Source organism: Alternaria triticimaculans (assembly GCF_023758025.1).
Source record: "Alternaria triticimaculans strain BMP 0046 chromosome Unknown scaffold_4, whole genome shotgun sequence".
Taxonomy (NCBI): Eukaryota; Fungi; Ascomycota; class Dothideomycetes; order Pleosporales; family Pleosporaceae; genus Alternaria; species Alternaria triticimaculans.
Window position 1 is genome coordinate 296,974 of NW_026055961.1, and position 12,268 is coordinate 309,241.

Genomic DNA, 12,268 nt, shown 5'->3' on the forward strand with positions numbered 1-12,268 from the left:
CTATACTTCCAACATTATATTAGTTTGCTGGCACATTTGAATCATATGATGCCACATCATGCTTGACATTTACTAAGCTACACATGCTATCTACAATGCAGTATCATGCCTGCAGTACCAACTCATACTTACCCGGCTTAAGCGCTATCCTCGTTCCCTTCCTCTCTACTTCATACCCACCCTCACCAAGTCTCCTAACAACGACACTACTCTCCTCTCTCGGCAACACCAAACACCCCGTCGTACTAGTCGGCACACTAACCTCCATCCTCACCGCCTCGCCCCCACCACCATCATCCCTCCTCTCATACCTAACCTCAATCCCCCCATACGGACACTCCACCCTCCCCTCCACAACCCCAAACTCACTCCCCAACGGCGGCCTAACCCTCCACGTCCTATACGCCTCCGTCTCCGCCTTCACCCCCAGCACCCCCTCATAAAACCACTCATATACCGTGCCCAGCATATCATGACACTTGCTCCTACAATTATCCTGCCAGAACTCATTCAACGTCGTTTCACCCCGCCGTATAAACCGTAAATAACTTGGATGTTCTTCCTGTCGCGCCATTTCCAGGATTATGTCTGGCCGGTTTAGGTCGGAGAGCGTGTTGAAGAGGTATTTTAGGCCGATCTCGCCGGCTTGGATGCGGTTGCCGGCTGAGGCGCAGTCGGCGAGGAAGGCGGTTTGGATGTCGGTCGTGTGGGAGGGAGGGACGAGGTCGAATTGGAGGGCGAAGGCTTGGGCGACCATGTTGCGGTCGTGGGTTGGGGGGTTGTCGCGGGATGTGTAGAAGGCGTAGGGATACTCTTTCTTATCGGTGATGAGGAGCCGCTCGTTGTATACGCGGTAGATGCGGTCGGCCCATTCGCGGAATCGTTCCTCGGCATCTGGTCTACCGAGTTCGTGCGCCATGCGTTGGATGTTGCGCAGGCAGCGGTAGTAGATTGCTGTTTCGATGTTGGCTTGGTTGTTGCCGAAGGCGATGTCGCGGCCCCAGTCACCCAGGCCGTGTTTGATGAGTCCGCCGTCGCGCTCTTTGGTCTTTATGTACTCCATGTAGCGGACGCAGGGGTCGAATAGCTTTTCGAAGACGTGCGTAGAGTCGTAGTAGAAGCGCAGTATCTCGGGGAGTAATGCGACGGCGCCGCCCCAGGTTATTGTGTCGTGTAGGGGCCCGCACATGTATCTGATCTCCGGTGCCATCGTAGGGCAAAGACCGTTTGGCTCTTGCGCATCGACGATGTCGTCGAGTATCTTGGAGTAGAGCGACTCCATGTCACGGATGTATTGTGTGGCTGGTGCGAGAAGGTGCGTTACTTCGAGCCAGCCGAACTTCTCTAGTTGAGGACAGTCAGTGTGGTAGCTGAAGAGGTTGCTGACGAAAGACCAGTAACACATATTGATGAGCTGATTGACATCTTCCTTGTCGGTTTTGACGTAGCCCAGACGACGTGCGGCAGACGATACGTGCCTGCTCACTACTGAGTGCACGACTGGTAGCCCTTGATCTTCTTCTCGTGAGACACCTTCAACCTGGATGTAGCGTGCGCTTGTGAAGCAGAAGTCTGGCTCCCATGTTTCGACTCCCGTACCAGCAAGAGTGAACTTGCAGAACACGCCCGTCTCGAACTGCTTAAAGAGTGGATCGGGCATAAGTACCTTGCCGTCCTCACCAATTGTCTCAGAGAAACGGACGATGACTTCCGAGCCTGCCGGACCGCTGACTTGTATCTTAACCATGGTCGTCATATTCTGGCCGAAGTCGAACATGACAACACCTGGCTCGACCGTCTTGGTCGATCGCGGTTCAAAGGTCTCATGCAACACAACGGGCGGTTGACTTTGGTACTTCAATTTCCCCCTCGGGCCAGTCACCGGCGTTGCAGGCTTCCACTGATCGTCCTCTTGGAAGCCCGGCGCATCCCATCCAGTAGGGTAGGCGCGCAAGTCTTTGGTTTCGGAAGAGTAGATGTTGGCCAGCGTGGTCGCACTCTTACGGATACTCCAGTCTGGGCCTGTAGTGATGATCTCGTGGCTACGGTCGGGGTAGAACAGATGTAGCTCCATGAAGAAGCAAAGCTCATTGCCATATCGAACGTATGTGTTGTCTTCGTAGCATGGCCAGAAGAAACGGTCGTCGCCCTGGTCACCCGCGTAGAAGCCATTGCCGATATGTGCGCCAAGCACGTTCTCGCCCTGTTTCAATATCTTGGACAAGTCGTATGCGACGAATTGTACCGTACGATGGTAGTTCGTCCAGCCAGGATCGAGGACATGTCCGTTCGCCGCAGCAGGATTGCCATTACAGACGAAGTTGAAATGGCCAAGACCCGATGCGAACGCAATGGCACGAGACGGCTTCTGGTCGAGATGTAGCGCCTTGCGTACATATAGCGGCTTGTCTCCATTATCGCCGATCCAAACGCCCTTCCATCGATTCGGCTCATCTTCAAACCATGTACGGAAGATGAGGCTGGTGTGTGGCATGTAGGTCTGGTTCATGCTGTATGGCGGCAGTAACCCAGAACATCTGGGGTATGCAGTGAAGAACTCGTTTGCTTTTCCAACCGTGACAGTACCATCAGAATCCCATACTGTGACTCTCCAGTAGTGGAAGGTTGTCGATTCGAAACCTCCGTCAGGTGCACAGAGTATATTGCGTTGCCTATCGCTTTCCACCTTTCCGGAGTTCCATACCGTTTTATCCCACAATCCTGGTGTCGTGAAGACTTCAACGCGATAGGCTATCTGCTGGCTGTCTTCGCGATCTGAATGGAGAGCCCAAAAGAAGCGGATTTTGTCTGTGTCGATGCCTAGAGCCTCGTGGAAGCCGTGTATTCCGCATCGCGTGACTTCTAGGACCATACTGAGCGATTGCGGAATTGATATGGCTTGCGTTCGTAAAGTCGGCTTGCTTGAGCAACCACAATGTCGTACAGCATAGGTTATCGGAAAGGTGGAGGGTTGGTGGCTGTTATTGCGAGAGGGTTCAACTAATCATTTACATCTTCAACTCATCAGTCAAAGTACGCGTCGTAACAAGATGCTGCGAACTTCGGGTGAATTGGCTGCGAGACCACCGACCGATAGCCTCTTAGGCGTGACATGAGAGTTTGACAGGGTCTTGTCCCGACGTGGTCCCGAAGTGGAGATTCGCCTCCGGACATGTGATTCGATGCCGAGCGCGAATGCGGGGACCCCACCAAGACATCGCAGCTTGGCCTGCAGCTCGATCTTAACTCCCGACCTGTAGCGCAGGGCCTTACCGTTCGTAACAATCCTTCTCCGATGTTTTGACTACCTGCGAGCACGACCTCTAGCATCGTAGCGAAAGCTCAACATAGGGATCGTACCTTATGATAGTAGTTGCAAGCTGTGGAATTCGAAGTACTGATGAAACCACGTAAAGAGCAGCATCATGTGTTAGCTAGGAACATTTGCGAGTTGCGTGTTGTTGTTCCCTCTAGCCCGAGCTTTCGCGACGGCAGTAAAGCGTGACAAGCATTCTAGGCCCCTTGTACAGTCTCCATGATTCGTGCATGGACACATGCGCGTGTCAGCCAATGCTGGCCTCGGGGCAGTAGAGTCCGGGGTAACAAGGGACGCGAAATGGAACCACAGTCCGTTGATACATAAGCCGTGGTGTCGCATAGCGATAGATCCACTTCCCCACACACTATCTCACATCATCGCTCAAGATGGGAGTCGCTGTCACGGTCTTTAGCGCAATCTTTCTGGCGACTGGAGGTAGAATTTCCACCTGGCAAGCGCACTGGCTCACAAGATCTGTACTGATTTATACCCAGGTTTCCTTTTTGGATACGACTCTGGTATCATCACCTCGACCATCGCTCTTCCTACCTTCAAAGAGTACTTTAACGACCCTTCGGACGATGTTGTCGGTGGTATTGTGTCCGCCTTTCAAGGTGGTGCCATCGCCGGGACCATCTTCAACATGCTGTTCGCGGATATGCTAGGCCGTCGCTGGACTATCTTCGTAGGAGCGGTCATCTCCATTCTGGGCAGTTCTCTCCAAGCAGGGGCTGTGAACATGGCTATGCTCATCATCGGTCGCTTCATCGGCGGAGTCGCAGTAGGTCAGCTCACTTCGACCATCCCTATGTACGCTGGTGAGCTGTCCGAGGCAAGGTATCGCGGCACTCTCTCTGGTTTGCTGCAGTGGATGCTGAGCTGGGGATTCTTCGTCGCTCAATGGCTCGGCTATGGCTGCTCCTTCAACAGCACTCAATTCTCATGTAAGTCGACCTAGACACGAGTCGCTGTCTTTTCCTGCTAACATGTCTCAGGGCGCTTTCCTCTCGCATTCCAGAATGTACCTGGTCTCGTCTTGCTTGCTGGCATTTTCTTCCTGCAGGAGTCTCCTCGTTGGCTCATGGAAAAAGATCGACATGAAGACGCCATGGCCTCGCTCAACAAGCTCCGAAGGGGCCACGACGCTGAGACAATCGATCTAGAATTCCGCGAAATCCGTGATGTCATCATCGCAGACCGCGCTCTAGGCAATATCAGTTGGCTTTCGATCATTACGAAAGCCTCCTGGCGCAAGCGTCTCTTGCTGGGTTGTGGTGTGCAAGCATTCGGTCCGCTTTCCGGTATCAACGTTATCAACTACTACGGCCCGCGCATCTACGAGATCCTCGGGATATCGACACAAGAGTCGCTCATGATCATTGGTATCAGCGGTGCTCTCTCAATCGTGTGGTGTACCATCGGATTGGCACTGGTCGACAAGTTTGGACGTATCAAGCCTCTTCTCATATCGGCAGCGGGCCTAGCGGCTGCTCTTCTCGTCAACGCAGTACAAGGGCAATACTTCGACCCCAACAATGGCGCGCAGCTGCGCAGTATGGTGGCCATGAACTTCCTCTTCTCCTTCTTTTATACGCCTCTTGGCATCATCTCGTGGGTTTACCCTGCAGAGATTTTCCCCATCGAATGCCGCGCTCTTGGCAATGCCATCACGACTTTTACAAACTGGGTTGTGAACCTCATCTTCGCCCAGTTCTCTCCCCAAGCACTCAGCACGATTGAGTTTAAGTACTTTTACGTCTTCTTCTGCTTCAACATTGTTGCTTTCTTGTGCTATTGGTTCTTCTATCCGGAGACCAAAGGCAAGACCTTGGAACAGATGGACGAGCTGTTTGGCGATCAATTAGTACCGCATGCATTGCAAGATCCGGCAGCGGCATCGGCGGCTATGGAAAAGGATGAGAAGCTCCACGCGGAGATCGCGGTCGTCTGATTGCGATTTGATGCGGCCGGTGTTGGCGTTGAGCAGAAGGAATGTCAGAGGGAAGATGCAGGTGGCGTTGTTGGAAGGTCAACTTCTGGTACGTGCGCGGTGTTTATAGCAACTTAAAATCATATATGATGTGAGACCTTCCGAAATTCAATGTGACGTGTATAAAGTTGGCGCAGGCAGGGTGTCGATGCAAGCCATGGAGAAGGCGGAAAGCACATGTGCAGCCGGGACGAGCTAGTACGTAAGAGGAAAGGCGCTGTGCGTCATTGACCCCTAGGCCTCCAGCACGGCTCATCCCCGGCGACAGTATCGGCCGCGAAGTAATCCCCGCCGGCCGCTGCATCCTCGAAGCCCTTCCCTTCCCAACAAATCACGAACAGACCCCATCGTCACTGCCCAAATCGCGCCCGGCTTCCCCGAACACTGCTGCGAGCGAGACAAGCCACTCATGACTCCCGAGATACATAACCACCACATACGCAAAAGGTACCCCTCATCAAATAAGAGAGATTACAATCCCCACACTCCCCAAACGCTGCACCCTCGATCTCCCAAACCCCCGTTTGAGCAAGTAGCCCCCTCGGAAAAGGCAAACCACCAATGACCCAGACCCTTCCGCGAACGCCAATCCGGCACTCCCACGCCACCGTCAGCAGAAAGCTACTGAATTCCATGAAGGTCATAGCGTGGAGAGGTAGGTAGATGAATTTGAATAGTTGTCATTCTTCCCAGGCAGTTTATCAATAAATCAGTTCGTAATCTCAACAAAGGCACCTCCAACCCAGATGCAGCCAGTGTAGACGCCTCAAACCCGCTTCGATACTGACTTGTTTCCTTAAAATCACACTACCGATCTACAACACAACCTTCACTAAGCCCTCTATCCTTTATCGGGCTCTCCTTCCTTTACTAGGCTCTCCTTCTCTTACTAATCTCTCCTTCCCTTACAAAGCTCTCCTTCCCTCACCAAGCTCTCCTTCCCTCACCAAGCTCTCTATACTCGACCCAGCCCTTCACACCATCCATCACTTCTCCCCCATACATTTCAGCAACAATTCTCATCTCCAACCATCCCACGTGCTACAATGAGCTCGTTGACTGGATCGAATGCTTCGGAAAGGACGTCCCAGTCCTTAGCCCCTCGCCGAACGCCCGTTACCGAACAGTCGAGGCATCTGGAAAAACGACCAAAGATGCCAAAGCACCAGGCACCCTAGAAGTCACCCCAGTCGATCCTCTAATAGCGCAAGCCGATGCCATCCTCAACGAACTCCAGCGGACGGAACTTGGAACCAGGTCGATGATCTCAACCTTACCTCAGCTCGGTCAGAACTCTGAAGGCGATATCAGCAACACCATCTTCCTGTATGTCATCGCGCCGATCATCGAGGTCTTGAATCAAAAGTACGGAGACACCTTCGATTACACGACCGAGCTGAGCCCTAGCATCGAAAAGGAGGATCAGGTGAACGACAAGGCGCAAAAGGGTGTGCGTTTTGACGCCGTCTTCTTCAAGCGCCAAGGCGGGGGGGTGATCGCACTACTCGAGTTCAAGAGAAAGGAGTACCTAGTGTACAGGAATTTTGAGGGGGCGCTGGTTGAAGAGAAAGGCTCGAGCCCAGATGGACTTCTCAGACGCAACGGCGACGTATTCACCAAACAAATCTCAGCCTACGCAGTCAAAAGCGGGTGCAAATACGTCGCCCTCTTTAACTGGGACGATTTGCTGCTGTTTGACTTCTTCCAGCTCGAGAAAAAGAGTAACATTGAGAGGTTTATTGGGAAGAAGGCGAGGCTTACCTGTGTGGTAGAGAGGGAGGAATTGCGAGGGAAGCACATAAAACGGCACTTGATCAGGAAAGCCCTGTTGGGTTGACTTCTCCGAGCCTTTGAGGACGCTGATATGACTCCAGCTAGCTGAGGTTGGCGTCTTGTTCGGTCATGTTTGGGGTTCTTTCTTCTTCTCGGTCTATAGTCTTCTTGATGTTTGGGGTTCTGGCGATGAATGGGTAGCATTAGAAACTTCCAAGATTTAATTGATCACTCTTACACTCAACGGATTATGAGCTCGGCGCTCCCAGCGCCAACTACCTGATAACTCATCATTGCATCATTGCATCGTCATACATTGTGTTCTGTCCTGGTCGTCATTGTCGCTGAGAAGCCGCTGGTTGGTTGAGCTGAAACACGTCATCATCCACGGTACATCCCACTTCCACCCCGCACCGGCCTCCCGTCCGCTCAGCCACGCCGACCTGTGGAGAAAGCTCAACACCCTAGAGCCTACGTTAATGTTAGGCTACATACTTTGCAGGTCTTTGTCTTAATGTACTCTGCAGGCCTATTTAGTTTTTTTCTTGTATGAGGTGCAGCTGTATACAAGCATGATACTGGCGAATTAGTAGTTAGGTAGCCCCGCTGTTGTATTTTTTTGTACTTCTTTTTGCCATTTTTTTGCAACAAGTCCGATGGCCTGGCGCACCCCAGGAACGACAAGCATACTGCCCCGGAACATGACAGGTGGTCTTTGTTACCATTCGAGAGGCCCTTTCCGATTCCAACAGCTCTCAAGTCGACTCAACCTTACCATAACGGTATCGCAGTCAGTCGTAACCCCTCAACCTACCGCATTCTTTTTGCTTGGATATTTGCCCCAAAGCAACCCACAAGGTCGGAGAGGAGCTCAGAGGTCAACTAAGCCCATGCTTTTCATCTTGTCATGTTCAAACTCGCGAAGTCGCTCTTTCGAAGGCAGCCATGGCCTCAACTCAAGTTTCCGACATCTGGGTTCAAAGTCGTCAGCGACGCGGTATCGTTTGAGGAAGAACAGCTTGAGGAGTTCCACAGGTGTGTCTACTATCCTGTCAACATAGGAGATGTCTTCGCGTCGAAGTACCAAGTAGTAGGCAAACTTGGTTTCGGTGTCACGTCCACTGTCTGGCTGGCCCGTGATCTACAGCAAGTTAGCATGCGGCCGTTATGCTAGCTATCTGTACTGACAGCAAGCCAGCCGCTATGCCTATACGACCTTGAAAGTGTTCACACGAGAGGGAATGCACCAGGATGAGTACGACGTGTATAATACCTTAAGCAAAGGCAATGCTTCGCATCCAGGATACAATCACGTCCGGAGAGCCCTCGACTTGTTCACCATACCCCGACAAGGCGGCAATCATCGATGTCTTGTCCAGAAACCAATGTGGGATAGCTTCAAGGATCTCTTGAACAGGAACCCCACGCACCGTTTCACGGACGAGCTGCTACGAGCTGGGTTGTCGCAGGTGTTCCTTGCCCTCGATTACCTTCACACAGAAGCCAAGGTCATACATACAGGTACGGCCTACCTAACACATGTCTTTCCACAATCCTGTTAACAAGGGTGCAGACATAAAAGCCGACAACATCCTCATAGAAATCGAGGATCAGGACATCTTGAAAGCCTTTGTCGACGCCGAAATGACCTCTCCCTCGCCTCGCAAAGTCGTAGAGGGTAAGCCAGTCTACGCGACACGTCAATTTGGATTACCGAAAGAATACGGTCGTGTTGTCCTTGGAGACTTCGGCTCTGCAGTTCGCGGCGATAAACCCCAGATCCACGACGCGCAACCAGACGTCTACCGCTGTCCAGAGGTTATGCTGAAGACTGAATGGGGCTATCCAGCTGATATCTGGAACGTGGGAGCGATGGTATGTACCGTCTCAAGCTTGACGACAACGAAATCAGACATTGACTGAGATGCACACAGATTTGGGATCTATACGAGGACAAGCACCTCTTTTACGGCATCGATCCAATCGAAAAGCGTTACCTCACTAGAGCCCATCTCGCGGAGGTAATCGCGATGCTCGGTCCGCCGCCGATGGATCTGCTAGAGCGCGGAGCGCGGAGCAAAGAGTTCTTCGATGGTGAAGGGAATTGGATAGCCGAGATATCTATACCGCGAGGCTTGACGTTGGAGAAATCAGAAGAGAATCTAGAAGGAGAGAAGAAAGAGGATTTTCTGCGGTTTGTGAGGTGCATGTTGCAGTGGAGGCCTGAGGATCGGTGGACTGCGAAGGAGTTACTTGGGCATCCTTGGATGAGAGGGAACTGACTTTACAATGTAGATCAATACATCTCATTAAGACCGGCAGCTAGGCTCATGTTCTCGCAAAACATTCCATTATACCTGCCGTTGTTGCCATCCATGCTGGTGCAATCTTAGAGACCCCGAGCAGCGCCCCGACTGTAATTGAGTTTGAGTCCGGCCGTGCGTTGCGCCGAGCCACTCTCCCAGATCATCACGAAGCACAGTAAGCAGAAGTGCAGTGTATGTATGGATGAACATTATCATTTCCAATTCCATCAGTCTATAAACAAGAAGCTATGCAAACGCTCAAATGCGATGATAATATATACAATATCGAACGATCTCCATCAGCTCAGCATCTACCAACTAGCATCTAAGCGTAGAGGCACTTGTAGGTAGTCTCCTCCTTGAGCGCCTTCATGGTGAAGGGAGTGCATCCCTCAGAGCCAGCAGGCTTCTCGGTACCAGAGAGCCAGATCTTCCAGCCACCGCCAACAGCGCCGGGGCAGGCCTGGAAGCCAATGTCGCCGGAAAGACCACCAGCAGCGAAGACAAGGTCACCGTCGTCGTTGATCTTGAAGGGGCCGCGCTCCTGGTTCTTGCCGATGGGCTGGACACCAGTGGAGTAGCGGACGTTGCCCTGGCCCATGCCGCTGCGGTCGACGTAGAGCTGGAGAGGGGGGTTGAAGGTGTAGATGTAGACGCTGCCGGTCTCCTCGTCGAGCGAGAAGGAGGCGTAGTTGATGCCGTTGGTGACGTTCTCGCGGTCGCCGTTGACGGCGCAGGTCTTGTTGTTCTCGGATGGGGTGTTGATGAGGAGGCTGCCGTTGGCGGCCTGCACATTGCCGTACTGGATGGGGGTGGCAGAGCGCAGGGACATCAGGCGGAAGATGTCGCCGGCTTCGGGGCGAGGGAAGACGGACGCCTGGGGAAGGGCGGAGGAGATGGCGGCCATGGAGGCGATGGCGGCGGCGGCGGTGAACTTCATGTTGATACTTTGAGGTGGTGTTGTTGGAGTGTAGGAGTGGTAGTTTTGGTGATTAAGTATTAGTGTAGAGTTGGTGAGATGATGTTTGGATGATAACTTAGAGAGAGCAGCATCCCATCTCTCTTATATCCAAATGCAATCTCGTATTTGCTCCCCTTGTCGTACATCATGCCTGTCCTCAACGAGGCTGAAGGGTGTCCACACTGGGCGCCGACCACCAAAGTGCAACGCTATGACTTCATTCAGTCGGGTAATTATCGTATCCCCAGTTTTGTGACCCTGCGCAATGGCAAGCACCGGCTGTGGCGCGCCCCCTCCCATGACCGGCTAGAAGGTTTTGGGCGGAAATGACGCATAATTGCCACGGCATAGGGCCGAAGTCCTTGGCAGGTAACCGAAAGAAGGAAAGCGCAGCCCCTGATCGATTTCTGATTGGTGGCGGCCTCGGCCGGCATGCGCTCGAAATAGACACAGCAATGCCGTCTTCAGAAAACATTCATGCCGAGGATATGCCCTTGGAAACTAACGGTGTAGACATTCGCATTGGGAGACAGATGTAGTCGCCGCCAGTCGAATACGATGGATGATCGCAAGACGATGTTACTTTCGCTCGTAAAGGTGGGTTCCAGCAGCTGCTGGCAGTATTCCTGTAGTGCTTGGACGAACGTTTCGAGAATATCGTCAATGCAAAATCTTGAAAGCCCGGCATCGTACCGGCGTATTTCGTACTTGGGTGGGTAAGCACTGGGGCATCCCCGCTGTTGAATGTTTACGCTCTTTTTTTAGTACTTGGATCGGATCTCGGAGGGAGAAGCGCCATCAAAGGTCTTCTCCTGTCTTCCGCGCTTGGGCCTGGATGGTCTTCTCGTGAGGGAGATGGATACTCGGTAACGGTGGTCGTCATCCAACTTCCTTCCTTCGCACTGCTTCGACCAAGACTTAGCCACCTGAGTCCCTCTGGATTCAACTCCGCGCTCTGAGCTTTAAGCTTTTGGTTTGGCATCGCAGTAAGCGTGTGCCATGAAGACCGCGTGGCTCTCGAAGAAGCAGGGCTATTCGCACACTCCGTCACTCTGTCACTCAATCTCACCAGAGCTGCATCTTGCCATATTCTGCTTGCCGAAAGACGTCTTCTTCATCGTACATGAAACACCTTCTCTGATCCGCCCCGAGCCTTGTGTAACTGCACCGCTTCGCCGTCCATAATGCCATGTACGTACGCCGCACCAAGTAACCAATAATCATCGCCTTTCTTTCGCATAATGAAGGGCCATTTGCCTCGTCTTAGGACTACAACGACATCTCCGGGTTGCATGCAACGAGGTCCTATACCCACGTGCCTAGCCCCGGTAACGAAGAAACGGCGGTGTGCACAATATCTCATGAAAGAAGCTTTACGCATTGAGTTCATCTTTCCCGAGTCAAAACCTTTCGTGATCCTGTCGCCATCTGAGGCTTCATCATTATCGTCCGGGGTCAAGCTCTTGAGATAATCTAGAAGACCCTGTAGATCACTCGACTGTGCGCGTCCTCCACCCCGGGTTTGTGCAGCCACAAGAGCAAAAGCCGTGGCCAAATAGAGCTCTTCCCGACTCGCGACGTTGCAATGGCTCATGACTATGTCCTTGACTGAGATCAGCCACTCGTGTAACTTTTCATCGCTATTATAGGTACTTCCTAGGCACGTGGCGGTCGTTTGACATACTTCATCGACCATCATTCCTTGGAGAAGCAGCACTTCTGCGCCAAGAGAAATATCATCAAGCAAAGATGGCGCCTCGAGACCGCCACTAGCATTGAAATAATCGGGTAGCTCTACAGCGTCGCTAGCTTCTCGTTGTAGATCTACGCGAATGGCCCATGTCGGAAACGATTGGGAATCGGCTAACACATCGAAGTGGTGATTGATCAGGTCAAAAGCGTATAGATCACCTCTTTGA

The 12,268-nt window shown here is 52.4% G+C and overlaps 5 protein-coding genes across 5 annotated transcripts; 3 read left to right on the forward strand and 2 right to left on the reverse strand.

Annotated features, from left to right (window-relative positions):
• Nucleotides 1-103: 103 nt before the first annotated feature.
• J4E78_003716 (uncharacterized protein) lies at nt 104-2,872 on the reverse strand (the record flags this gene model as incomplete). The annotated part of the gene is made up of 1 exon (XM_049364353.1): nt 104-2,872. One exon carries the CDS (start codon nt 2,870-2,872, stop codon nt 104-106), a length of 2,769 nt encoding a protein of 922 aa, XP_049223431.1.
• An 833-nt stretch (nt 2,873-3,705) lies between these two features.
• Nucleotides 3,706-5,270, forward strand: J4E78_003717 (uncharacterized protein; the record flags this gene model as incomplete). The annotated part of the gene is made up of 3 exons (XM_049364354.1): nt 3,706-3,754; nt 3,814-4,263; nt 4,315-5,270. 3 exons carry the CDS (start codon nt 3,706-3,708, stop codon nt 5,268-5,270), a joined length of 1,455 nt encoding a protein of 484 aa, XP_049223432.1.
• Nucleotides 5,271-6,055: 785 nt separating this feature from the next.
• On the forward strand, nt 6,056-7,146 carry J4E78_003718 (uncharacterized protein; the record flags this gene model as incomplete). Its single annotated transcript, XM_049364355.1, has 2 exons — nt 6,056-6,064; nt 6,280-7,146. The coding sequence occupies 2 exons, from the start codon at nt 6,056-6,058 to the stop codon at nt 7,144-7,146; spliced, it is 876 nt and encodes a 291-aa protein (XP_049223433.1).
• A 1,187-nt stretch (nt 7,147-8,333) lies between these two features.
• Nucleotides 8,334-9,364, forward strand: J4E78_003719 (uncharacterized protein; the record flags this gene model as incomplete). The annotated part of the gene is made up of 4 exons (XM_049364356.1): nt 8,334-8,337; nt 8,385-8,603; nt 8,656-8,957; nt 9,017-9,364. 4 exons carry the CDS (start codon nt 8,334-8,336, stop codon nt 9,362-9,364), a joined length of 873 nt encoding a protein of 290 aa, XP_049223434.1.
• A 349-nt stretch (nt 9,365-9,713) lies between these two features.
• Nucleotides 9,714-10,328, reverse strand: J4E78_003720 (uncharacterized protein; the record flags this gene model as incomplete). The annotated part of the gene is made up of 1 exon (XM_049364357.1): nt 9,714-10,328. The coding sequence occupies one exon, from the start codon at nt 10,326-10,328 to the stop codon at nt 9,714-9,716; it is 615 nt and encodes a 204-aa protein (XP_049223435.1).
• Between the last annotated feature and the right edge of the window lie 1,940 nt (nt 10,329-12,268).